Source organism: Limulus polyphemus, unplaced genomic scaffold (genome assembly GCF_000517525.1).
Source record: "Limulus polyphemus unplaced genomic scaffold, Limulus_polyphemus-2.1.2 Scaffold73, whole genome shotgun sequence".
NCBI lineage: Eukaryota > Metazoa > Arthropoda > Merostomata > Xiphosura > Limulidae > Limulus > Limulus polyphemus.
Window position 1 is genome coordinate 404,688 of NW_013665683.1, and position 26,507 is coordinate 431,194.

The 26,507-nt window shown below is 32.6% G+C and overlaps 1 protein-coding gene across 1 annotated transcript in view; it reads left to right on the forward strand.

The window, feature by feature from the left end:
* Positions 1 to 26,507, forward strand: part of LOC106466406 (nuclear pore complex protein Nup205-like) — an 86,295-nt gene that overhangs the window by 51,313 nt on the left and 8,475 nt on the right. The window contains 11 exon segments of the mRNA XM_013926697.2: positions 2,238 to 2,378; positions 3,021 to 3,101; positions 5,257 to 5,501; positions 8,216 to 8,407; positions 11,362 to 11,596; positions 12,315 to 12,401; positions 14,536 to 14,690; positions 17,087 to 17,278; positions 22,926 to 23,044; positions 24,134 to 24,281; positions 24,747 to 24,879. Of these exon segments, the coding sequence (XP_013782151.1) occupies positions 2,238 to 2,378; positions 3,021 to 3,101; positions 5,257 to 5,501; positions 8,216 to 8,407; positions 11,362 to 11,596; positions 12,315 to 12,401; positions 14,536 to 14,690; positions 17,087 to 17,278; positions 22,926 to 23,044; positions 24,134 to 24,281; positions 24,747 to 24,879 (1,728 nt within the window).

Below are 26,507 nucleotides of genomic sequence, written 5' to 3' on the forward strand. Positions count from 1 at the left end.
CAGGACCTCCACTTATATGGGTTGCGTGGCCATTTATCCATTTTATTCAGAACTTTTTATTGGACGGGCGATTCTAAGTTAATGTGGGTTCAACTCTTTCCCGTTCTTTTACACAGGAACTTGGAGTTCCTCAGGGCTGTGTCTTGAGTGTCACACTTTTCAGTATCAAGATTAATGCTATCACTACACAACTTCCTCCTACTGTTGCAAATGGGCTCTATATTGACAACTTCCACATCTTGTGTCGGTCGTCAAACATGAGGTTTATTGAGGGGCAGCTGCAGACTGCCCTCAATTGCTTGTTGAAGTGGACCACAGCAAACTGTTTTACCATTTCTTTTTCCAAAACTGTTTGCATGAATTTTTGCCACCAGAGGGGCCTACATCCTGATCCCGAGCTCTGTCTCGATGATGTTGTTCTTCCTGTGGTTCCTGAGGCAAAGTTCTTGGAGCTTATCTTTGATCGTAAACTTACTTTCACTCCTCACATAAAGAAGCTACATGTCAAGTATACATGAGCACTGAACATCCTTCATGTCCTCTCTTCCACCTCTTGGGGAGCGGATCGGTGTTCTGTGCTTGAGATCTATTGTGTCCTCATTCAATCGAAACTGGACTATGGATCTCTGGTCTACAGTTCTGCTAGGACCTTAGCCTTGAATATGCTGAATCCAATTCACCATCTGGGGCTTCAATTCTGCACAGGGACTTTTTGCACTTCTCCTGTCCAGAGTTAGCAACTTTTGATCCTTACCACAGCATCCCACCTGGGGTTGTCTTTCTTCCTTGGTGGACCATGCTCTTTCATAATAGATAGTCTTCAATTCCTTCTTTTGGCCTATGTATCCAGGTGCAACTGGAGGAATTGGGTTTGGCATTGCTGTCTCCAATGATCAACCCATTCCACCATAGCTTATTACCATCCCCAGATGTGACCTTTCCCTGAGTTATCTGAGGAAGGCGGATACTCTTGATTGGAAGTATCATATTCTCTTTACTGAACATCTATTGAACTATCCTTCTGTTCTCATTTACACAGATTGTTTGAAATCAGGTGACTCTGTAGGTTCTGCTTTGGTTTACTGGGGTTTGGTAGTTGCTCGCAGGATCCCCTCTACAGTTTCTGTGTTCACTGCCAAGTTGTATACCATTTCTCATGCCCTGGATCATGTAGAAGCTATGCAGTACACTGATTGTACTATTTACACTTAGCTCTCTACTGACCCTGGAATCGCTTAACTTTAGTTCTCACCCTGTTCTCATTGATATTCAACAAAGGTTGGTCCATTTTTTTCTATCTTCCATTAGTATCCAGTTATTCTGGATACCTGGCCATGTCGGTATTCATGGGAACGAGCTTGCTGACACCGCAACTAAGTCCACCTGCTCTGGTGCTGTCACTGCCATGCCTATACCGTATATGGATTAAGGTCCTGTATTGAAGGCTTGGTTTGATGCCACTTAGCAGTCGACATGGAGTGAGCAACATCATAACAAGCTTTTCCAGATCAAACCTTCTGTTGTTCTTTGGAAGGAGAAAGTTTTCCTGGCTAGGTTATGCATTGGTCATTGTTTTATCCAGGACTGATCCACCAATATGTGGCCTTTGTGACACTCAAATTTCAATAACCCATATTTTACTGTCATGCCTTCATTACAACTCTGAGTGTGACAGCACTAATTTAAACACGTTTTCTAAGGGTTTAGCCCTGACATTGGCTATGATGACACTGTCCAACTTGATTGTATCTTTCAATTTTATGAGCCATTAGGCTTTTTAATTCTATTTAAATCTTTTATCTGAATTTTGGACATTGTTTAGTTGTAACTCTATTTATTTTTGCATTTTATAAAGATTTTACTTATACAGTTTTTACTGGTTGTTTGGTGCAGATGGCTTAGTTGCTTTGCACCAAAAACATGCCAAACATCCAACGAACTAAATGTAATTTACTAATATCCTTTTTGAATGGTGTTATACTATTGTTAACAGTATTGTTAGATAGTAAACAAATTGAACTCTTTGTAATTAAAAATGCTTTTTTTAAAATAAAAGTTGTTTTTTTTTGTTTTTTTAAGATCAATATTTTGGATTTGTGATACATTAGTTACTTTTATGTAAACATTTCTAATATTTTTTTTTTACTTTATATTTTCGAATATCTAGTTAAATGAAAGACTGCATAACGATAGCCAAGTGAATGTGAATTAATTATTTCTATTTGTTTATGCCTCAGACACACTAACCTGGTATCAACAATCATGGCTTTTACGGGCCATAGCAGTGGAACTACGTGTGACTGTTGCTCATCACCAACGATCACATGTCCAACGTTTATTATCTTCTTTACTTGAAGACACTCCAGTGATTGGTAAAGGTATGCTTAAAATAATGAAGTGTGAAATCAGTAAAATAAAGTTTTTTTACCTAGAATTAGTAAATATACTTTCACTTCATTCCATTGATACTGATTTTTTGATTTTCTTGAACTTAAAGCAATTCACAGCTTATGAGAAGCTTATTACAACTTTTATAAAGGACAAAAAATAGATAGACCTTGGCATGCACATAATTCCTACTAAAATAACTGAATAGCACAAATAAAATTTTGCAAGTTCAATCTTTTCTGTGTAATTTTTTACAATTTTATTTTTAAAGTGTAACTAAATAAACAACGTAGTCTTCCCTTGATGAGGCATATAGCGTGAGTCAGTTCACTGGTGAATAACTGACTAATGGTCATACTTCTTAAATAGTAAAGTATCAGTTTTTTGCATTTATTTTGTCAATTTTACAATTCTTCCTTGACCTATAACAAATTAAGACAAAAAATGATTTGCATTAGTTCATCATTTATTGTAAACTGTAATGTTTCTTATATTTACTTATTATTACTAAGAGTATTTTTTTATGCTTTTAAGGAAAACATTAAAAACTTTAGTTAACTTATATCTTATCTTGAAGAATACCATCTTGGATATTTCTGTTTTTGATTTATTATTATGAACATGTCTTTCAGGGGCAGATATGACATCAGACTCTGGAACAAGCTTTCTTGGAACATCATTTCTTTCTCAATCTGTAGTATCATCTGCATCTGGTAAGTTACAAAGTATTTTTTGTATTTCATTTTCATGCCACATTTGTTTAACTTTTCTAGATCAGATGCATAAAATTGTTGTTCGCTTGTTAAAGGATGTATAGCAGTTGGGCTTTTTTTGTATATAAAAGACATGCTTTATGTATTAATCCTAAAAAGAAAAACTTGTTTGGTAATTTTAAAAACATTCCTTCAAACACGATGTAATGATTTTAATATTCACACAGAACACACATTTTCAGAATATTGTTTGGTGCTTTTCAAAATATCATATATCAAACTGAAACCAAACCTGTTCCTCAAGTCTAACATGTCAACATATAAGGGGCTGAAACTGCTTTTTATTTAGAATTAAACTTGTGAAGCGAATAACATACATATTTATAACTAAAAGTGATAGCCAGTTCAATATATATGTGTATAAGTATATTCTTTTAAACTGTCTAACTCTTCTTCAGTTCTCTCATGTGTCACTCAGATAGTTTGAGACTAGAATTGTTACTTAAAAAAAGGGCAATGCTTAAACTTTGGTAACCATTCACAGAATGTGTTATTGGAACTTTGTAAACCATATGTAATAAAGCACATACTGAACTTTCATTGTGATCATATTCAGGCAAATATTTTTTATTATTTATTAAATTTTGCATTTTATTATTTACTTCATTTTTTTTTATGTCTCCAGTGCTTCTGGAAACAAAGTAGGGCATATTGATTTTTGCCTGTCCATCCATCTTGATCTTGTGGAAAGGATATCACAAGATTGGAAGCAAAATCCAACAAAAATTATAACTAGATATGTGTAAACTGTTATTAAATATAGTGTTTAGAAGGTACACAAGGTTTATTAAGTTTGGAAATTATTTTCTTATATGTTTGTTTTGTGTAGAAATGTTGTTTTCTTCTGTTATTAAATCTGCATTAAAATCATTAATCGCAGATGTAATTAGAACTTAAGTCTGTTAACAATTGTTATGGTTGACTTTGTGCACAGAGGATGAGGATAAAAAGGGTCATTTGTTTACAGATAGAATTCTTTGCTCTTTCTAATATATTTGTTTAGTTTAAAAAGCATCAGTATTGACCAAATAGTTAAGATTTTATGTGTCCAGCAACTTTGGTTTGTGTGGAAAACTAGTTCTTTAACAATAGGGTTAGACTATTTCATTTCTGTTTTTTGTTAGATCTGTAAAGATTTATAGTTCTTTGGAAATAAGATGAATTGAAATCCAGTTATTGCAGTTGGTTTAGAAAAAGTTTGTTTCTTGAAAGTAGAATAGAATGTTTTCATTTTTAGAAATTGTGTGGTTGGTGTGAAAAAAATAGTCCTTTAACAATAGATTAGGATGATTTGATGTCCAGTTGATGTATTTGGTTTAGAAAAGCCTAGTTGCTTAACAAGAGGATAGAATTATTTTATGCCCTAAATATTGTGGGTTAGCTGGAGAAATTCAAACTTAATCATGAAGTAAGAGGGTAGAATGATTTGATGTCAAGTAATTGTGGTGGATTTGAGAAATTAGTATTGATTGAGTATAGTGATTTAAGAATTAGACTAATGTGTTTTGATTGTTAGTTTAGTTGGTTGGTTTGGAATAGATTAATATTCCTTATTAGATAAATACAAATTCTGAGACAGTTATTGGTGAATTTATTTTGATTGGTATCATTAAGACATTTCAGTTCTTCTCAGATTTTATGGATTGTTTCAGTTAATTGTCAAATATATTTAACTTAATATTCTCATCATTAACTTTCATTTGTAAAGTCTATTAATTTATGAACATTTTAGAAAAAATATCTTGGTTTTTTGTATGTTACTGAGAAACATTTGAGGTGTTAATGAAAAACAAAGTAGTTATTGTTTTTATGCAACAATTATAATCAAATCATAGTTTACTATGAAGTTGTATAACAGCAGTGTTTTTTAAATTAATCTTTCCTCAGAAAGTATGAAGATGGTTTAAATGGAATTTGAACAACAGTCAAGTAATTGTACCTTAGATTTATATAATTTTAATTTATGTAGGTCACTAAATAATTTACCATTTTGTTAATGTTTTATTCTGAATTTTTTTATTCAACTGTTTATTTTCTTGTCAACATATCACAGAAATTACATGGTTGAAAGTATCTTAACTTATATTTATTACAGACCCAACAAGACGCAAGCTTATGAAGATATTAGACACGCTAAGTTTCACCGAGTCTTGGCCTTCTTCTCCAGGATGGGAATATTTTGATTCAGTGGAAGTGGAGAAATTAATGAAAGAATGCGAAGTAAATATTGAAGGCAGAACATCTCTGGTTGATGTAAAGGAGTTCCATAGACGTTTGGCTGAAGTGATGTCAAGCGTACAGAGTGTTTCAGCAATTGGGCAACGTCCTTTAGTGGTGCAGGTATTATTATGTTGTTTTTTTAATCTTTTGAATACAAGTGTTACAATTATTAAAGATAAATTCACATTGAAGTATGAACTTTTAAGAATTTTCTGATATCCTTGTGGCATTGAAAATTTAATTTCTAAGTGCTCTATTTGTGCCTGGTAAAAAAATTCCACAGTTTGTTTTATAGTGTACATCGTTTAGTATGAAATAACCCTTTTTCTTGTTCGTCATGTAGTACTCATGAAAACCACAATATTTTTTGCAAGGACTATAATGGTACAATCATCAAGACTATGTAAATAACAGTATTTTCCAAACTAATTGCAGGCTTCATAATTATTTTATGGTATGTGTTAGGTTTTTACTATTATATTTTTCATTATTTTTATAGTATGTATATATGAATGCTGTATTTATTTTGATAAATGACTAGGTGTTTCGATCTGAATTGAAGCAGAACAGGATTTTTAGCAATGGTATGGTTCATGAGTAAACTGTGCAGATATCTTTTGAATTTGATTCTTTGAGTTCACTACAATCTTGCAGGTTGTTTTTACATCTAATTTATTGTTCAAATAGGAAAGTAAGGTTAACAATAATATCATAAATATAAAATACTTTCAAACTATATTGATAGGAAAGGTAAACATTATAGAAAAAAAATGTAGGTTCTGCTGATTTAGTATTTAAAATTCAGCAGTTTGTATTGCAGTATGTTAGTGATTTATATAAAAACACAAGAATTACATGTAATTTTATTTAAACAAAAATACATAACAAACCTTAGTTGCATAAACATAAGTTTTAGATATACTCCAAAATACAGAAAGTTTATGAAGTGTATTTTTGGCACTATAAAAACATTGTTTCATGGAATACCTCATGAAATTTTACAAAACAAAAATAAATAAGAGAAAATTGTTTAGAATACAATATTTTTGTACCACATAAGTTATAACTACATTGTAAATGTGTGCTAAATTTAATGCCACTTGGTTTAGTAATTATAGAGAAACATCACTTCTTGTGAGGCATTGAAAAATTGAGTCAAACAAACTCAGCTTGAGACTGATAGCTATACTTATGTTTGAATGTCTCTGTGATCAGTTTGTTTTCATCTGACAGATCATAGGGTTTCATATGGTTCTGAGGATAAAGTTATGTATTACATAGAAGTATTAGTAGATACATCTTTATATAATATAATTTGGCAATTTGAGTTTCAAGACACTTTCGTGGAAATAAAAAGATTATGACTGATTATATTCAACTATTTGTAAAAAATGACCAGTTGTAAAAAGTTGTTCAACCTATTCACTATTAAGTAAATCTTAAAATTCTTTGGTAGGTAAAATTGTCCATCATTCTTGAAAAAATTATCCTCTCTTTCTTTTGTTGCTATTCATTTATAAATGATCATGTATAAATCCATAGAAAACAAAAGATTACCATTTAAAAAGAAAATGTTACAATTTAAGCCATATATTATGTGTTACAGTTTGCATCAAAAACTAATATTCTGCCAGTTTGTCCACATTTGAACGAAATTATTTTATATTAAACAGTTGCATGATTAATTCCATTTTGAAGTAATTATATAGCATTTTGCTAGAAGCTTTAGGCTTTCTTTTTTAGGTGGGTCTTTCTTCCTCATTGTTCTTAAAATATTTATGCATTGCTTTTTGTCATTCATGACTCAGAACAATAGGTAACTAGAGTGAAAGGGATTTGGCAACTTCCATAACCACTGTTCTATATTAAAATTACATACACTGGTATGAAAGAAAATTTAAAAAATTGTATATTAAATAAGGGGATAGAAAACTTGTAATATGTGTGCATAATACATGTTACCAGAAGTGTCCTTGTTTTGTGTGTGTTTCCTTTACTTAATTTGTTTTAATAGGTGTGCACCAAAACTGACTGTATTTAGTATATCTGTGTTGACTATGTTTTTTGTCATTCTGTTATAATTTGTAGGTTGAAGGTAGATGCTTCTTATTGATGACAATTAGTTGTTTTGTGTGTGTTTCCTTTACTTAATTTGTTTTAATAGGTGTGCACCAAAACTGACTGTATTTAGTGTATCTGTGTTGACTATGTTTTTTGTCATTCTGTTATAATTTGTAGGTTGAAGGTAGAGCTTCTTATTTATGACAATTAGTTGAGTCGTGGTAGATGGTGAATAGCCTTTATGATCATTGATAAGTTAAGTCATAATTGTTTTCCTATTGGTAATTCCAAATACATCTCAAGAGTAACTTCTCTTTATGTGTTCCAATTTGGGTTTTAGCCTGACCAAAAAGAAAAAGTTCATATAGTTTGAGTTTGTGAAATTTTGATTTTTACAATAAACTGTTAAGTATGCAGTAAAGCTAGTGATAAAGAATGTTAATATCAATTATAATAAGCCTTTTAAAAGATATATTACCAGAAATAACTTTATTTACTGTTGATGTTAATAACATAAGGTTCTCTTAAAATTTGTACGTGGGGTGATTGTGCTTGTATAGTATTTGTCTTGGCTAATTGTGTGCTGTTCAATTTTACTTTAAAGCTCCTGTGTTAATTACTTTAGGATCTGTCAGAAAATATATTACCAGAAGCAACTGTAGCAGTTTCAGGTGTCATTCTTACTGTGGTGACATCATTACATCTTAGTTTTTGGAGAACAAAAAGTTGAGTTTGCAGTTTAGATTTAAATTTGTCCAATTTTTATATTGCAGGAAGTACGAAGTATTTTACAGTTTGCTTTAGAAAGAAACAAAGTTTGTGAAATTTTGCATGCAAAGCAACAGCTTCTGGAAGCCTGGAGGTTAGTGACAGAAGTAATATTTACTGCTTGTCCAGTGGACATTGTTGGAGCTCTACAGAAACATCAAGTTATTTTGGAGATTTCCCAAGAATTGTTACAGAAGGTCAGAATTCTAACCTTATGAGCTTAGTATATCATACCTGTTTTTTAATTTAGGCATTCATTATAAAGTATGGTTTAAACATATAGTTCTGCTCTTGGTTAATTGATTAGTTGATTCATAATTGTTTACCATTTAGTAATTCCAAATACATATCAAGAATAGCTTCTTTTAATGTATTCCAGTTGGAGTTTTATCCTAAAAAAATAAGCTCATATAGTTTGAGTTTGTGGGATTTTGATTTTTTAAACTAAACTGTTAACTATGCAGTAAAGCTATAGATGAAGAATGTTTATGCCAATCATACTATGGTTTTTTAAGTGTGCCTGTTTTTCTCTAGAGTAATAGGGTAGGTTCTACAGAATAACAGAAGGTTAAGCAGAAAATGCTATACAGAGTTAAACTATATTCTGTTCCCTGACTTTCACTGTATGTGACAATGTGAAACAATATTTATATTTAATACATAAAACAAGAAAAACGAATGTATTTACTAAGGACAGCACTTTTACTGTAGACTTAAGTGAGGAAAAAGAAGAATCTGTTGACCTTACAGAAAAGTCTACTCCAGATTGAGAAAACACTGCATTACATTCACAAAACAATAATGCTATTTATTATTCTCGGGGAATGTGCACTATCCACCTCACTGTTAGGTAGAGCTGGGCAATTGATTAATTGGTTACCTATGAGCACTGATTATATCGATTAGTTTCACATAAAGTAATCTATTAATTGAAATTACAATTAACCACATTAATATCATGAAAGTAATCAATCACTCATAATTATTGTTTCCAGTTGTTACTATTTTTGATTCTTACAACTATCTAAGTCTCAGATGATAATAAACTAATAGTTAAATGTAATTGATTAATGAGCCTGAGATTTAATAGATTATCAAATGCCACTAATCACTCAGCTCTACTGTTGGTCATTCCCATAAAAAAATAAGGGCAGTGATATCCTCAATGTATCACGTGACTCACTTGTGGAAAAAATAACTGTCTACTTTCATAGTATGTTTAGCTGTACAAAAATTTTTTCCATGGAAAGGTGCACATGATACTTTTAGTGAATGACCCACAATAATAGGTAACTAGAGTGAAAGGGGTTTATCAACTTCCATAACCACTGTTCTGCGTTAAAATTACATACACTATATGAAAAAAAAATTAATTGTAGAATTGTATATTAAATAAGGGAATAGAAAATATGTAGTATGTCTGCATAATACATGTTGCCAGAAGTGACCTTGTTTTGTGTGTGTTTACTATTACTTAATTTTTGTTAATAGATGTGCACCAAAACTAACTGTATTTAGTATAGCTATGTTAACTTTAGTGAGTTATATTTTACCAGGTATGCAACCAGAAATGAACTTATCTAACTCTTTCCTTATGACTGGGTTAAAGTGTGCATGTTATGAACTTTTACAGTTTTACATTTAAAATTTAATTAAACAACTTAATTATCAATGTATGTCAATAAACTTGGCATGAAAATGAAATTTATAACGAAAAATTGTATATTATTTAAGTTCTAACTTCTTACTTTGGAAAAGAAATATACACAAAAAAATTTGAAGTTCATATTTTTTTGTCATATGACATGCCTGAAACTTTGTTTGATTTCTCCACTTTAGGATTTTCTGACTTCTCAGATATGCTCCTGCAGTTCCAACCAATTGGAAATGCAAGCTGTATATAATTACGAGCAAGAATCTGAAATATCAATAAATTTATCAAATCCTTCCAGTGAAGCTTCCCTCCCTCTCTCTCATTTTTGAAATTCTTCAACTAATCAACTTTACATGGCTGATGGATATGTTTATAACTAATAGAAAGAGTATATTCTCTTTTATGTACATCTGACAGTTACAATTTTCTCACTGCAATTCATTGGTGGATAAGAATTTCTTAGCTTGTGTTGATCATATTTGGTGCTATAAATTAATGGAATTTCTAGTGACTGTTATATTTTTTGTATTCTAAAATAGATATTTTGAAAGCTACATGAATATTTTGTGGACACCCAAATTTGTGAGTGCAAATGGCTCAGGTATGCAGTGAGTGTACTACAAATCCTTGTTTTTATTTTATTTATTTTTTATTGTTATGTATTTTTTACAAAAGCAACTAACATAAAAATGATTAACGTCTTAACCAAGTCTAACAAAACTTATGTAAAATACAAAATCTAAAAAATACGTTGTCTCAAGCATCAATATGAAACATAGCACTTGATAACATGCTGATAACATGATCTGTGACATGAGAATTACTGCTCTTGTCATCTGAGAGTTCCCAGACAGATGGATTGGTAGAGATGGACCAACATGATTGACCCCACGTTCTCCTGACATAACCCATTGGATTTTTTCTTGGGGGGGTTGTGAAAGATCATGTATAATCAACACCTGTATGTGATATCGTGGATCTTTGCCACAAAGTAATTGATGCAATAAGGAACGTGGCTCCCGAGATGCTGAACAACACCTGGAGGGAGATAGAGTATTGTTTAGACATTCTTCAAGCAACAAATGGTGCACACATGTGGAAGTATAATAAGACAAAAACAACTTTGAGTTGTTTGCCAAGTTAAATAAAATCGGAGTGTTCTATCTGTAATATTTTTGTAGTTATTAGATTTTAAAATAGGTCAGATAATTTATGAACACTGTATTTGTGATGTTAACTAACAGCTTGCAAAGTTCTGAGAAGATTCACGTAGTACATTCAGAGTTATTGTATGTGTGGTTTTACAATTTCAAGGTAGGTAAATCAATCAACTTTGTTCATATGGAGTTAATGTCTGTGCTTGTGATATAAGGTTCTGTTATTCTTTGTATCAGAAGTGTATGTGTTTACATACAGTATCTTTCTTGATTTGCAAGGTTTTGTAACAAAGATGTACCGTCCAGATTAACTTTAAAGCATTTTTGTTAACTAATTTAGGTCCTGTCAGAAAGTATGTTACCAGAAGCAACTGTGGCAGCTTCAGGTGTCATCCTTACCTTGATGACAACATTACATCACAGTTTTCTTCCTTGTATATTTCCTTCAAAGTCCACATCCATTTGTTCTCAAGGTGGAAGGGGTAGTCAGCCACTGGACTCCGTCCACTATATGACCTATTCCACATCTCTTGTTGTAGTGCTCAAAGGGATTCTGGAATCTTTGATGAATGTTGGTGAGTACTGTTAACAGATTCAGCTTTGTATGTAAATTATGAGATTTTCATGTTTAAAATAACCTTTCTTCTTTGCATGTACAATTTCTAAAATTGGGAGAGAATCGAAACAAAAAGCCATCAGTTTTCTGTTCAGTAATCATATTATCTGTTGATAATAGTACAAAGCAGAAGTCATCTACAATGCTAGCTAGCAGTAAAATAGTAGAAAGTTAAGCAAAAGTAAGAGTGAAATGTAATGTAATCAAAATGTTTATTGATAAAAAGATCAAAAAGTAAGAGTAAGACTACCTATACGTTTACTTAGAATAATTAGAACTATTAAATTCACAAGTAAGACTTGTCTACTTTACTAAAATTAGAAAGGAATAAAAGAAGTTTGTTGGTGATAAGTAAGTAAGAAACATATTTGCTTGAAAATAATAACAATAATTTTCTTTAATAGCCTATGCTAACATTTTATAACAGAAAAATAATTTTATATATTTATATAGGTAGACTGAGATCACCAGCCATGATCGATAATTCAGTGTAAGTTAACTTTAAAAATCATGCAGATACTCAGAACCATGAACTGTTAGTTACTTGCCCTCAGTTTGTTGTTACTTATTGGTAGCTGAGTTTGAGTCCCACAAAAAATTCAAAAGTGTGTGATCACAGGTTTTACATATCAAGGAATAAAAAAATAACATCAACTTTTTATTCTCATTGTTTACAGGAGGTGGTTTGCAGAGGGTTAGAGCAAACTATTATGGAGCATTATTAAATCTGTTGAGAATTATTCAGAGACCAAGTGATGTTCAAGGTATTCCTCAGTGCTTATTCAGTACTTTTAGTGTAGATGCTGTTTGTTCTTGTGTATATAGGATATATCAATAGATTAAACTTCAGTGTATTTAGGGCATAATAATGTGATTTATTGTCATGTTGGACTATATACTTTTTTTATTGCTTTCTGAGCTAGTCAGATGTGGAATTTTATTGTGTCTTACATAAGTTTCATCATATGTTTATTATCTATATTGGTGGCTCTCAAAATTTACTACTTGTTAGTCACATGATGTATTTCCTATCTACTACTGTTTATGTTAATTGCATTTAGTGTACTTCTGCACTAATACTTCCTAGCCCCTGGAAATTAGTAGCAAGTGAAGAGTCTGGATGATTAGAAGCCTGTGCTCCCAAAGATTTTTGTAATTCTGGTCCTGTTGTAGAGCTCTGGATTTTGGAGCTTTCAAGCTGGATTAAAATTCGTGCCTTATCATAAAATATTCCCTGCACTTTAAACTGTGGATGTGTTATAAGTAGAGCTGGGTGATTAGGGGAATTGGCTAATTGATTAATTGTCATGCTCACTAATTGATTACATTCAAGTAATCGAGTATAATCACACCACTAATCTTTCCATTTTTAGCTTGTTTTGAGTTTTTTAAAAACAACTTTGAATTACTCTATTAAATCTGATAGACATCTTCAGGTACAAAACTTAGGATTAAGTTAATTTTTTAATCCTAAACTGTTGCATATGAAAGTGTTTCATATATGCAATGTAATATGAAACCTATAACAAGTTAAAAATATGATTAAAACTGTTCTTTGTTTTTCATCCTACAAATTTTCACAAGGCTACCAGAACTTCTGCATTTTTATTAATGGTTTAAAATAACATTACTTCCTGAAATTGATTATAAGCTCGAAAAACATAACAGTGACTAATGAGATAACTGATAGATAAAGGTTAACATAAGTTCCAAAGCTTAGTTCTATGGAGAGAGTTTATGATTTTATATGGACACAGCTATAGGTGTGATCAAACAGGTGATGGTGAACAGAAGATTCATAACTAACTAGGCAATCAAGCACATGGAAAGTTTAGATGTGTCTTCACAGTACAAAGGGACATTAAACTTAGCAGTATGTGACCCTTCACTTAATAGAGGTAGAGATTATCAGGCATAAAATTTGTCATTAGTTTGTACACATTCTAGTGCAAAGTGAGCCGAAAATCTATAATTTTGAATCAGCAAAATGCTGATTCAACATTTATTTTTCTCATTTATGACACTAATAAATTAAGCTGAAGTAACTTGAATTATTTAAATAATAATGACAAATAATAATTGATATAATGTAATTACTTGGATAATGGGAAATAAAAACTGATATAGTTGGAAATACTGAATTTGATTAGATAATTATTTTTGTGACATTAATTAATTTATATGAAATTTTGATTAATCGTTAATTTAATGTGACACAATTTCTGTGTAATTTATGCTCGTTGGTGATCGAGTTAATTGCTCAGCACTAGCCTTATATAAGTGATAGCTAATCTCTTAGTATAGATTGTGGTTGGTGGGTTCTGCTGATTAGTTGTCTTTCGTCTGGTCAGTAGTTTTAAACCAAGGACAGTAGCAGATAGCCTTAGTAGCTTCAGGAAGATTTTTAAATTTTTATTTAATATTAAAACTACAGTATAGATTCTGTTAGATTGCTATTGATATAAAATCTTTTGTAACATGAAAACTATACCAAATCACTAGTAAGTTGTAATGTTTCATAGTTTGTTTGTTTGTTTTTTTTTGTTTGATGACAACAGTACACATGTAATAAGTGTTAATGTCTCATGGGTATGATAAACACATTTATTTGATATAAAAACATCATGTAAAGTATTAACATTTTGAAGGATTAAAATATTTTTGAAATTAGTTTTCCACTCATGAAGATTATTAAGAATTATTAGATTAATATCTAGATGTAAAATTAACCTAAATCTTTGAAGCTAATAGAATCTTGTAAAATATTTTTTTTAGGGTTGTATAAAAAGTTATTAATAGTAAGGTATTCAGTGCATTCTAATTGGTATAGATTTTGGTTTTCAAGTTTATTTGATATAAGAACACTACTTTTTTTACTTGATCCTTTTGTCTACATAGCTTTTCAGAAACCAGGAGTAGGAATATCAGTTTTGGGACAGATATCAGATAGTGAAAAATTACACAGAGAGTATCTGGAGGTGATTTTGGGGTTTGGAGAACCTCTAATGGAAACAATGTGTCGGGATGCTTGTGGAGGTCATCAAATTACCAGGGTATCGTATCTTACTCTCTCTGTTTCCATCAACTCTCATTGTACATCACATATTACTGTGACTTGAATGTATCATTTAAAAAGTATGTTTCTATTTTCTTTATATTTGACAGACATTATGAAACAAGCATATTATATTACAGAATCTTTCAGTTGTTCAGCATCAGTGACTTATTTTTGTATGTCTCATAAAGTTAACAGTGTTTAAAATTTTATTTTTTGTTTATATAATAAAAAGTTTTTTTTTTATGTAGTTATGAATTTTTATTAACTTATAATATTTGTTAAAGTACAGAATTGTTATTGAATATCAAGTTTGGATTTTTTGTCATCCAAGTCAACCTAAAACATTGATACTGTTTTAGTAACTCAGGAAAAAATAAAACATTTTGGAAACTATATTTTAAGTATTTTTTTTAACTCGTATGGGTCACAACGCACCCTTCTCTGTAGATAGAACTGTACCCGACACAGTATTACAAACAGCACTTCACATTTTTTTTAGGTTTTGTGAATACTATATTCCATTTAGAGATGATTGAACTCTTCTGTTGTCACCACTAACCATAGTTATTGACTGTACCAATACTGATTGGTTCTAAATTTCTTGTTTTTGTGTATATTTGTTTTTATTATAGAAGTAGCTAGCATGTAAGTGTTAAAAACTTTATGTTAAATAAGAAAACTTAAATGGAAAAAAATATGCCAGCTGCTTATGCATTAAATAATTTGATGCTTTGTTCACTGTAACATGAGCTATGCTCATGCTGGGGAATTTTTGCTTTTTGTTATGCAGGTTTAGTAGTTAGACATAGCTCAAGGAACAATAAAATTAAATAAAATAATTTATGAAAAGAGTAGATGCCTGAAGCTGTCAGGATAGAGTATTGTAATTTTCTTGTACAATCTTCATTCATTCTAAAAAAAAAATGTACTTTTGATTTTCACATTTTTTCAACTTTCACTACAAATGATTTTGCTACTGTTAGTGTTTGGGTAGAGAAAATAAGGTAATAAAAAATATTGAGAAAATAAGAGATAAAGAGCAAATTTTTACCAAACAAACCTGATATTCATTTAAAAGGTTCAAGAAATTATGTAAATGAAATATGTAAACCTTAAGATGAAAAAAGTATTTTTATTTTGAATGTGAAAATCACCTTGCTCTCAGACTAGTCAGAGTTTTAGTGGGACTGATTTACAGACAAATCTTTAGTAAAAACACTATTAAAAACTGATTTTTTTTTTGTTTGTGTGTACAACTGACTTTTCACATTTAACTAAAAACTTGACAAATTATTTAAAATATACACTTAGTGAATTTGGACCGACCCTGTGCTTGTATGGTTAGTAATGTCTCCTTTCTCACTAAGTCATTTTTACATCTTAAGAAAATGATTATGACAACTTCTGTAAATGAAATCATGACCTATATCTCCAGAATGTAACTTTATTAGCTCAATATTTCTCTATTACAGCTTGGTCAGGAGCTATCGATATCCTAGTAGTTCACTAATCCAAATAAATAGTGAATTTGTAGGATTTCGATAGCTCCTGACCAAGCTGTAATAGCAAAATATTGAGCTAATAAAATTTCGTTCTGGAGATATGGGTCATGATTTTATTTACGTTTATAGATATGTCTCATAATAAACTTCAGTTTGCATTAAACAAAGTTAAGAATAACAACTTCTGTAACATTTCAACTTTGTACCATACATTAAAAAATAACAGTTAATGATGTATTTTCTCATTTAGAGTCCTTCCCTTTATTTTGCTTTTATCATATGGTTCCATAGATTTTTTTATTCTAGTGATGTAGCTCTACACTTACTATTCCATCAGATCTCTCCTTCATACTCATAACAATTCCGTACTTACTTTGTCCCACATTTCTAAGTTGCTTTCGTTGGTTGAGCAACAGTTAATTTACTCTATCAACAAACTACTTCTGACTAACCTATTCATATAAAATATCTCTTCTCTGGGAATTCTTGTACATCTATCTTTCTTCCCAGTCCTTCTACCACTCCTTCAGTGGTCTTTTATCAACTCTTCTTCATTATAATCCTTCTTTTATTTTCATGTTACTCTCTGATACTAGATAATGTCCAATAATGATGCATTCTCAGTTAACAGCACATTCTGAAAATAGAAGGTTAGTCAGAGGAAGGTAAATGTAATGAGTGTTAATCATCTGACTATCCATACTGGTATCATAAAAACGTCATAGCCTAATACATTTTTTTTTAATTTAAAAAATGTTTGTAAAGATCTAGAATGAAGTAATTTAGTTGAAATTGAGTATATTTTTTTTTATCAAATATAAGAAAAAATATATAATACCATATTAGTATAAATTTTAGGTGTATTAAATCTTAATTTGTCCACTTGCAGATGTTAGCCCTGGCTTCATTAGATACTATAATTTCTCTGGACTCTCAGCAGATTTTGTTAAATTTTATGGTCAGTAAAGGATATTTACGACATCTAGTTGATAGTATTTTGAAGGATGATGAAGAGCTACAGAAAATTCTAACAAAGACGGCAGATTCCATTAAAAGTCTCTACATATATGAGTCCAAAATGGTGAGAAAGTTTCTGGGATTATTTAAAATTTTTAAATAATCTATAAAGTTTATTATTGTTTTTAGCTACAGATTTTGAATTTTGTATTTGTTTAAATATATTTATAATTTACAGTAATAGACATCTCATTACATATTCAGTTTTATCTGTATAGATGGTACATTGTTTTAGTTTGTGTTCAAGCAGTCTAAAGTGAAAGTAAGGACAGTTTTCTTTTACATGTGAGAGTAATATTCATTTTACAAATGTTATTTGAGGGTATCGCCATATCTTACAGGGATGATAATTTTTCAGACATGCTACTGGGCATTCCCAAGATCAATGCTAATCCAATGAGAAAAAAAAAAATTAATATTAGGGTGGAGATTGAAAACAAAATTTTCTTGCATGTGCCAATGAACTTACTTTTTTTTTTTTTTTTAAGTCTTGGAAGTAAACGTTGGAGTCTGAAACTTTGCTTGACCAAAAGCAAAGAGTTTTTTTTTAATCAGGCTTGGTTCTGCTGATAGATTAATGTCATATTGGAATTAGCATGTATGTTGTTGTTTTCACCTTCATTTCAAAATGAAAATACTTCTGAAAGTTGATGATGAAAATGCACTCAAGGTGAGAGAAATTGATAGTGATTGCCCAGATAAAGTCTGTTGTTTGTGTTTCAACAAAGTAGTGTGATGCCTGAATTTGAAAATGGCAGTGGCAACGTGGAAAATGTGTCTTCTGAAATAATACCTACCTCTCTGCACTACTAAGAGCTATTACCTCTCACACAACTGTCATGGAATTTTCGGTGCATGCCACAAGCATTGAGCAAACTTCTCCCCTACATGTGTCTACATGTATAGCACCAGCTTATGACATACTCTCAATAATACTATAGCCCTCCACCAATAGGAGGGTGATACAACTTCATGTGAGGTAATCTCCCTAACCACTGTCATAGGTTCATTCTTTCTTCAACATTGTCTGTGTTCAGACAGGTTTTTTTCTCTTGTTTCTTGTGTTTATAGTTGACTTATTTGACCATCTTTCTTTCCTTAGTGCTGCATTGCTTTTCTCCTTGTTCCACTTTAGTCCATCCACCTGATTGCAACATTGTTTTCTCTGGCCATCCATTTCTACTGTAGACTTCTTTCAACAATGTATATCATATAAAATATTTTTAAAAAATAGTTCTGGGGCTCAGACTTAATGGTGAGTGGAGGCACTTAATCTGTTTGTGGACCTTACATTCAGTGTTACCCCTTTAACTCACTTGGAATTCACTTTGTGGTGAGGTATTTTTGACATTATGGATAACTTAACGTCCCCTACTTTATTGAGATGTGATGAACCATGGTGTGCTAACCAGGTCACTAATGATGTTCCTGGTTTCATGTATCAGGTGGTTGGTTCCCTGTTGCTTATTTTTTCTCCAATTCAGGTACCTAATCATTTTATTTGTTTGTCTTCTGTGGAGCCTGCCTCACTTGTGGATAATTTTGGCTAGCTTTTCCAACACTGACCTTTGTTTCTAGCTTTTCACTCTGGTCAGGAACAAGTACTTCCTCCTTTTCTGTTTGCTAGGCTCATGATTGAGATATGCAGTATTTTGTCTTTTTACCTGTACATCATATTGTTTTTAGTAGCTTTTGCTTTGTGTGCTTCTTATGTCCCAACTCCATGTTGTCTCACATCTTTCTTGCCCCCCCCCAGTGGCATAGTGCTATGTTTGCGGACTTACAATGCTAGAAACCGGATTTCGATACCCATGGTGGGCAGAGCACAGATAGCCCATTGTGTAGCTTTGTGCTTAACTTCAAACAAACAAACCCACATCTTTTTTTGTCCTGCTACTTGTCTTTTGTGACTCCTTTGCTTTGGCCTCAGGTCTTGGCTCTTTTATATTTCTTGGTCTCCAATCTCTTGTGTCCTTTCTTTCTGCTTAGGGTACTCCTCTTTTTCCTTCTTTGTGTTTTGCTTTTAGTAGTTTGTTCATTTTTGTCTATTTTTACCCTACTCCTCTATTCGATGTCTGCCCTTTACCTCTTCCCTGAGACTCTTCTTTACGATCCAAATAGTTTAGGTGGAGACACCTGTGGTTTCCATTCCTTCTTCTCCTGTCTCTACTTTGCCCTGGTTTCTTTGCTTTTGTAATCTTCACAGTTGGCTGTTTGCTTGTAATTTTGTATAATTTCCTTACATTGCTAACTCACTTGTCCTCTGCTACTTATCCTTGGGAGTCCTGTTGGGCTGACCCTTTCCTGTTTTCATTCTCTTGCTTCTGTTTATCTTCTTCCCTCCTGCATGGCTAGCTTCATATCTCTTGATTTTATTCTTCTTTGGAACTTATCCTGGACTCTGGTCCTGCTGTTTTCCACCTCTCCAACTTTACCCTCCTGTCTTCTTCCTTCTCCAGCAACCCAGGATTCTGCATGTTCTTTCTCAACTTTCATACTCCATCTCTTTCTTCTTGTCATGCTTTTTCCTATCCTCTTTTTACTGATCCGTTGCTTCTTCATCTTCAGAAAATGGTGTCCTCTTCATTGGCTGCAGGTGCTATAGAGTCTGTCTCTCACCCCACTCAGGGCTTTTATTCCTGTCTTCCACTCGCAGCCAAGGATTTGGTGCTTTGTCATTGACTTGTCATCTCTAAATCCTTTTTTTTGTTCCTTGATTCTGGTTGGACAACTTTCTCAGTCTGCATTGGATCCTCTCTCCTGGATTGTGTTTAACCAAGATAGTTGTTTCAAATGCCTTCCTTCACTTCTGTTATTATGGTTGCCTGGCTTCTCTTGCCCCATATCAACAGTAGTTTACAGTCACTACTGCCACTCTTCTTGGAGAGAACTCTTTCCTGGGCTTGCTGGTCTAGCTTTCCAAGTCTGTTTGGACTTCCACTCAGTTTCCTGTCCGCATGGGGGTTTTCCCTCACCTCCTGCACAGGGTTGGCTCAACCATCTTCCTTGCTTATTCACACCGTGGAGATTTTGGTATCCAAGACACTTCTCTCTCACATTTGGGTACTCTTGCTTCCCTAGGAGTCCTGTTTCATCTCAGTCATACACACACACATGCATCTCCTTCATTGGGCTTTCAGTAGATCATTGGAATACATCATGCAATCTCTTATCTGCCATTCTGTCTCTTCATCCCTCTCTCATGATGGCTTAATCACTTCAACACAACTAAGGGTATACCACTCTTCTCCCTCAGCCTGACTTATCTTTCTGGTTGGGGCAGTTCTCAACACTACTACTATCTGAGAATGTTCTCTGCATATCAACTTTTTAGATATGACTGCAGCTTATTGGGCTAGCCATCTTCTTCTGTTGCAGTTTTCCAGTTATTGAGTCTGTCTGTACACTCTTTTGTGTCTTCTTCCACCAGATTTAGCTTATAACAGTCTCTTTTGCCTCTTTTCATCACTGGCCTTTTTAGTAGATCTTAAAAACTGATATGTGGACTACAATTAACATATTCATCTCACATTATTTGCATCATTGAGCAGTTTCAAATGCCTCTGGTTTGTTCATCTCCCTCCAGTTGCCATTTCCAGCCTTCCCAGATATTCTAGTGTAGTAAGTTTGGGCTCTTGTATTTTTCAGTCATCTCCATGTCATTCATATGTTTCAATGCACCTTCATATGTTTACCATGATTTTTATACATATTCCAAAAAATTACAAGTTCCTCAATTAAAACAAAGCAAAAAAAAATGAGCAGGAGGAGGCAAGGCTCACCAGATCAAGTGTTACATGAGGAACTACACCCTAAGTTCCTTATGTTTAGAACCAAGTGGGCACCATTGCCTCACAGGGAATGCTTACCTAAAATCTGCAGTAGTGAAGGAGAATGGAAAGTGTTAAATCCATCTGCTCCTACTCAATGACCACTGTTGAGATGGGATTTTCTGCAAGACTGCTTTGGTAATATATATCTGTACAACTAACATGGCTGTTTCTGCACTTTTTACAAAAACAAAAAAAAATTGGCAGCACCATGTATAGCCCTGCCTTAACACCAAGTTCTTGCCTGCTGTCTCTAGTCATAGTGACCCATTGCATTTTCTCTTAGTGGGGACCCAATTCCAGATGATTGGACCTGATGACAGGGGTTTACACATATTCTCTGGTGTTTTCTCCCCTCTTCTTCTAGTGGAGCATTGGAGAACCCTTTCTTCCCCATTCCCAAGTCACTGAGGAGGTCAGTATGGAGAGTTTCTTCTGTGAATGGTACCTTCCCTCTGGTTGAGCCCACCTCTTGTTTGAGATGGAGTGCTGGGGTGTTCCCTGGAAGTGTAGTACAGGACACCCCATTACATTATCTCCCAAGCAATTCCAGCTGGATGGGACTAGGATTTACCTTGGTATGCACATGAGAGTTCCCTCTCCCTCCACGTGTCATTGTAATATCTCATGTAAATATATCACTAAGATGGAACATCTTAGAGCTCTAGCTACACTACACTAATATTTTGCTTACCTTTGGAACTTGTTAACACTGGCACCAAATTTACTCATTATCCTTCACTGTAAATCTGTTTGTAATGTCAGTGATTAGATAACAAATTGGGCAAAGAGTATTACTTGAGAAGGATGCATTATCTCACCAAATGCTGCTCTGTCACTTTTTCAGGAAGGAGTTCATCTTTGTAATTGATCAACACTGGCCCTATTTTCAGTGTGGGATTCTAGCTCTTAATAATGCAGAAAGGTAGTTAGTATTTCTGAATTTAATATTTTCCTTACCTGAAAATGTACTTCAGATAGATACATCTCTACACCACCTTCCCACCCTTCCTCCAATACATATCCTTTGCCTCATCAAGAACGATCCTGTGATTGTGCTCAAGAGGATTGCCATGTATGGAAGTGGTGTTGCGCTTCTATTGGTGGAGGGCTACAGCATTATGACAATTATATCATAGGCTGGTGTAGTACTTGTAGACACATATAGGGGTAGTAGTTTGTTCAAGGATTATAGCATGTGCAGAGAATTCCACATAAGGCGATAGCTCTTAGTGCTACAGAGATATAGGTATCTATCTGAAATACATTTTCAGGTAATTAAAATGTTAGCATTGAAACTCTGCAATTTTGTAGCAATTGTACTTTAAGGTAAGCAGAGAAAGGCACCTGTGCATTGAACAGCCTTGCCACAACAAAGAAGCACATTAGAAATGTCCAGGCAGCACAGGAAGTACACACTATAGAATTGGTAATGTTAATATTAATTCTATTTGAATATCAAAATATTTTGTTAGAATTCTCTAGGTTCCATTAAAAATATCCCATTTTCTATCCTTCTTCATCCCTACCTGTAGACAGTGGTGCTTTTATGTTACTTTGTTACAGATTTTTTTCAGTCTGATCTTATGTTCGGGTAGAAAGTTCATTTGGAAATTAATATCAGTTGTGTCATGAATCTGTGACATGCAATGTCCTATTTCTAAATAAGATAAATTCTCTACAGTTTTTATTTTCTAATTGTCAGAAGTGTGTGCTTACAATGTGAAATAAATATTTTATTTTATAAACCAGGTCCTTGTTTTTGGATCTTAAATGCTGGTTTTTATTGTTTTGACTTATAATAAATTTCAAGGAGATTTTGTATAGAATATTTTTCTCCGATATATTATTGTATAATGTTAAAGTTCAGTATCCTTACAGTCATTGTTAGCAAGAATTGGTGGGTCTTCTGCTGGGGCCATTGCTCTTTTACAAAGTGGAATTTTTGGACGATTGGCAGAGTGTGGTTCACTGGATTTATGGCCACAGGAAGATAACAGGTGTGTTCATACATTCAATTCATATATAGGTCTGTGGTTTCATAATAGTATAATGTTAATTACTTCAGTTCTTTGAAAGATTTTTGTTTTTGAGGAATAATCTGTAATACTGCTTAGGAAATCTAGATATGAAAAATTAGAGCTTTAAATTATTCCATAAGTTTTACTATTAAGTTTGTTAAAAAAGTAAAATTTGAGGCCATAAATTAAGTAGATTGAAGAGTAAATTGAGGGTGAAGTAGAATAGCTGTGTAAGTATTATCAGTCTGAATGCGGCCTGGCATGGCCAGGTGGTTAGGGTGCTCGCCTTGCAATCTGAGGGTTGCGGGTTTGAATCCCCATCACACCAAACATGCTCGCCCTTTCAGCCGTTGGGGTGTTATAATGTGACGGCCAATCCCACTATTCGTTCGTAAAAGAGTAGCCCAAGAGTTGGTGGTGATGAATAGCTGCCTTCCCTCTAGTTTTACATTGCTAAATTAGGGGTGGCTAGCGCAGATAGCCCTCGTGTAGCTTTGCACAAAATTCAAACCAAACCAGTCTGAATGAAATAGTTTTTAGAAGTGTGTTTGTGCATTAAATACTGAATTTTTTGAATAAGAATAATGTAAGTTGTAGTATAAAAAAACTAATATTAGCTCACGTTAGATAGTAAAGCCAATAACAGGACCAGCTGAGAACTGCACTTTCAGGGAATATCAGGTGTCTTTCAGCTCAGCTAAGTCAGTGATGAACATTATCACCCAATGAAGCTTGTGGAAGTTTTATTTAGCTTTAGGTATGTATGCTTGCTTGGTGTCGTTTTCGTGTGTGTGTACACACAAATTTTGTATTTTCTTTTTTTTTCAGTTTGTTTATACATTTGTATAAAGCTGAATAGTCTCAAGTACTTTCACAATAAATAACAAAATATAGAGGCCTGCTTGCAACTGAAAATTGCACTGGGGTAAATATAATTGATTTTGATGTCTGAAAACTACCATGAATCTATTGCTTTGATATTTGGTTGAATGGTATACTATAAGTAGCATTTTTTTAAAAACCTCAGTAAACACTGTACATATATATATATTTTCATTACTTTGATAGTATGCAAATTGGAAGTTTAGAAGAAAGAGAAGACTGGATGATGCCAAACACTGCCAAATGTTACCAACAAGTTTTGATGCCTGCTTTGAAGGTGATACTGGTTGTCCTTACATCTCTGGGATTGTTCCATAAAGAAGCCATCCACCAGGTGCTCTGGAAATGTTTTTTTGTGTGTGAATAATAGGGAATATCTGAGTTATTGAAGACCTTTTTTGCTTACAACAAATTTTTTTTATGTAATTTCTTTCATGAAAGAGACCATACAATCATTGATCTAAAAATATGCCTCTAAGTATCAAGAAATCTTTGAGTGTGATAAAGAATTATTGATATAAGTTTGTTTTTTGTTGTTTAAACAGATCATAGCATAGATCCTATAAAAAAACCTTTAAAAAATAATTTTGTTCATATCAAGCTAAATATCAGTTGTATTTATCATACCAGAAAATGTTTTTTTGCTGTTTGGGTGCACTGAATACATTTTAGATGTCTGAAGATTTTTGTTCCTCAGAGCCATCTAGTATTTATTTTTGAATTAAAGTTACATAACATTGTTAAGAACAGTTCACAAGTGCTTCATGTGATTAAGTGTTTTTCCTTTGTTTTCTCTCAGATGTTAAATTTTGTAGCTGCTCATATGGAGTTATTTTCAACTATTCTTCGCCAGCGTCGTTCAACACTTTCCATAGAAATGTTGGAGCACTTATCTCTTGTCACTGCACTCCTCTCAAGAGCACCACTGGATGGTAATTTTAAATAACACATTGATTAAAATTATTAGCTCAAAAATAAAAACTTTTTTTTATTGTCATATAGTTCCTATTGACACAGAATTAATTTTGCTGTGTTTTTTTATTTGTTGTGATTCTTATTAGACATAATAGTGTTTCATATCCATTTTATTAATATAGTTTCTTTTGAAGGTATAACCCATGAAATGGTTTATCAAAAAAATACTTATTAATTTATAGCTTTATGAGGCTTAATTAAATTTTACATGCTACATAATGTCACCAAAAGCTAAGTTAAATGTTATATGTAAAGACAAGGTATTCCAGTAGGCTTGAGTGAATATTTAGCTGCAGTAAAAAAGCATTCCATTAAGTTAAGATGAATACCATACATCTGCCACTCTGTTTATATACATATTCACAGAAAGTTCGTAAGGTAAAGCTGAATTTTGCCCATATTTTATACAAAATAATTCATTAAACCAATATGTAGTACATTTTACTCAGGTAGGGTAACTTTTACATGTATCTATGCTGAAAGATATTGCACATACATAAAACAACATTCTATTAATCTTGAGTATATATGGTTACACGTATTTATAGAAACCTTACTGAAAGTGTTCAGAGGCCATTGAACAGAAGTCAAGTGTAGACCAGTAGTTAGCATGCCAGACTAAGAATCTACAGGTCCATGTTAACATTTTTTTGCTACAAGGAAATAAAAAGTCATGTTTTATGCTTTAGGGTTGTGAGTGCATTGTAAGAGTGATAGTCAGATCCCATTATTCAGTCAGAGAAGAGTTGCCCAAGAGTTGGTGGTGGGTGTTGTTGACTCTTTGCCTTCCTTCTAGTCTACTAGTTCAAAATTAAAAACATTAGTGCAGAAAGCCGTTGAGTAGCTTGATACAAATACTCAAAACAAACAAACCATTGAACATGCAACATGGGTCATTCACTAAATATAGATACAGTTACATACCATGTGGATTTAATATTGTATTATATTTAGAATTTTCTTAAACCAAGGCCTTGCTGAAGCTTTGGAAAAATTCTTAAAAATGGTAACTTCTATTAAAAGTGGATGATAGATGATTAACTGATCACCCTCTACCCCCTTATGCTAGAAACAATCTTCATCTATTATCATATATTAATTCATAAAACTCAGTCTAAAACCTTTTTCTTTTACAAGTTTTATCCCAGTGATTTTGTACTGAAAACTTTGAAATAATTTGGGCATTTTAACCCTCTTACTTTGGGCAGGTCAAAGTGCACATGCCATGACCTTTTAAAAGAGTTACATTCAAAATTTAATTAAACTCCTTTTTTCATAACTGATAATTGCATACGAATAAATTTGGCACAAAAAATTAGTTACTAAATCAAGTTTTAATATTATGTAAGTTTAAGTTCTTAATTTTATAATAGAATATTTTAAAATATCCTAAATCTTCCTCAATGTGAGAATTGTGGCATTTGCTGTATAGGTTTTCCATCTCTAACTTCTTTACCACTCCTCCAAAAAATACAGAATTTAACATAACTTACTCATTATAATACAGATATTACTCAAGCAAAGTCAAATTTTTATAGCCTTCAATCTTATTTGTTTACAGAGTCGTAAACTAGAAAATCAGACC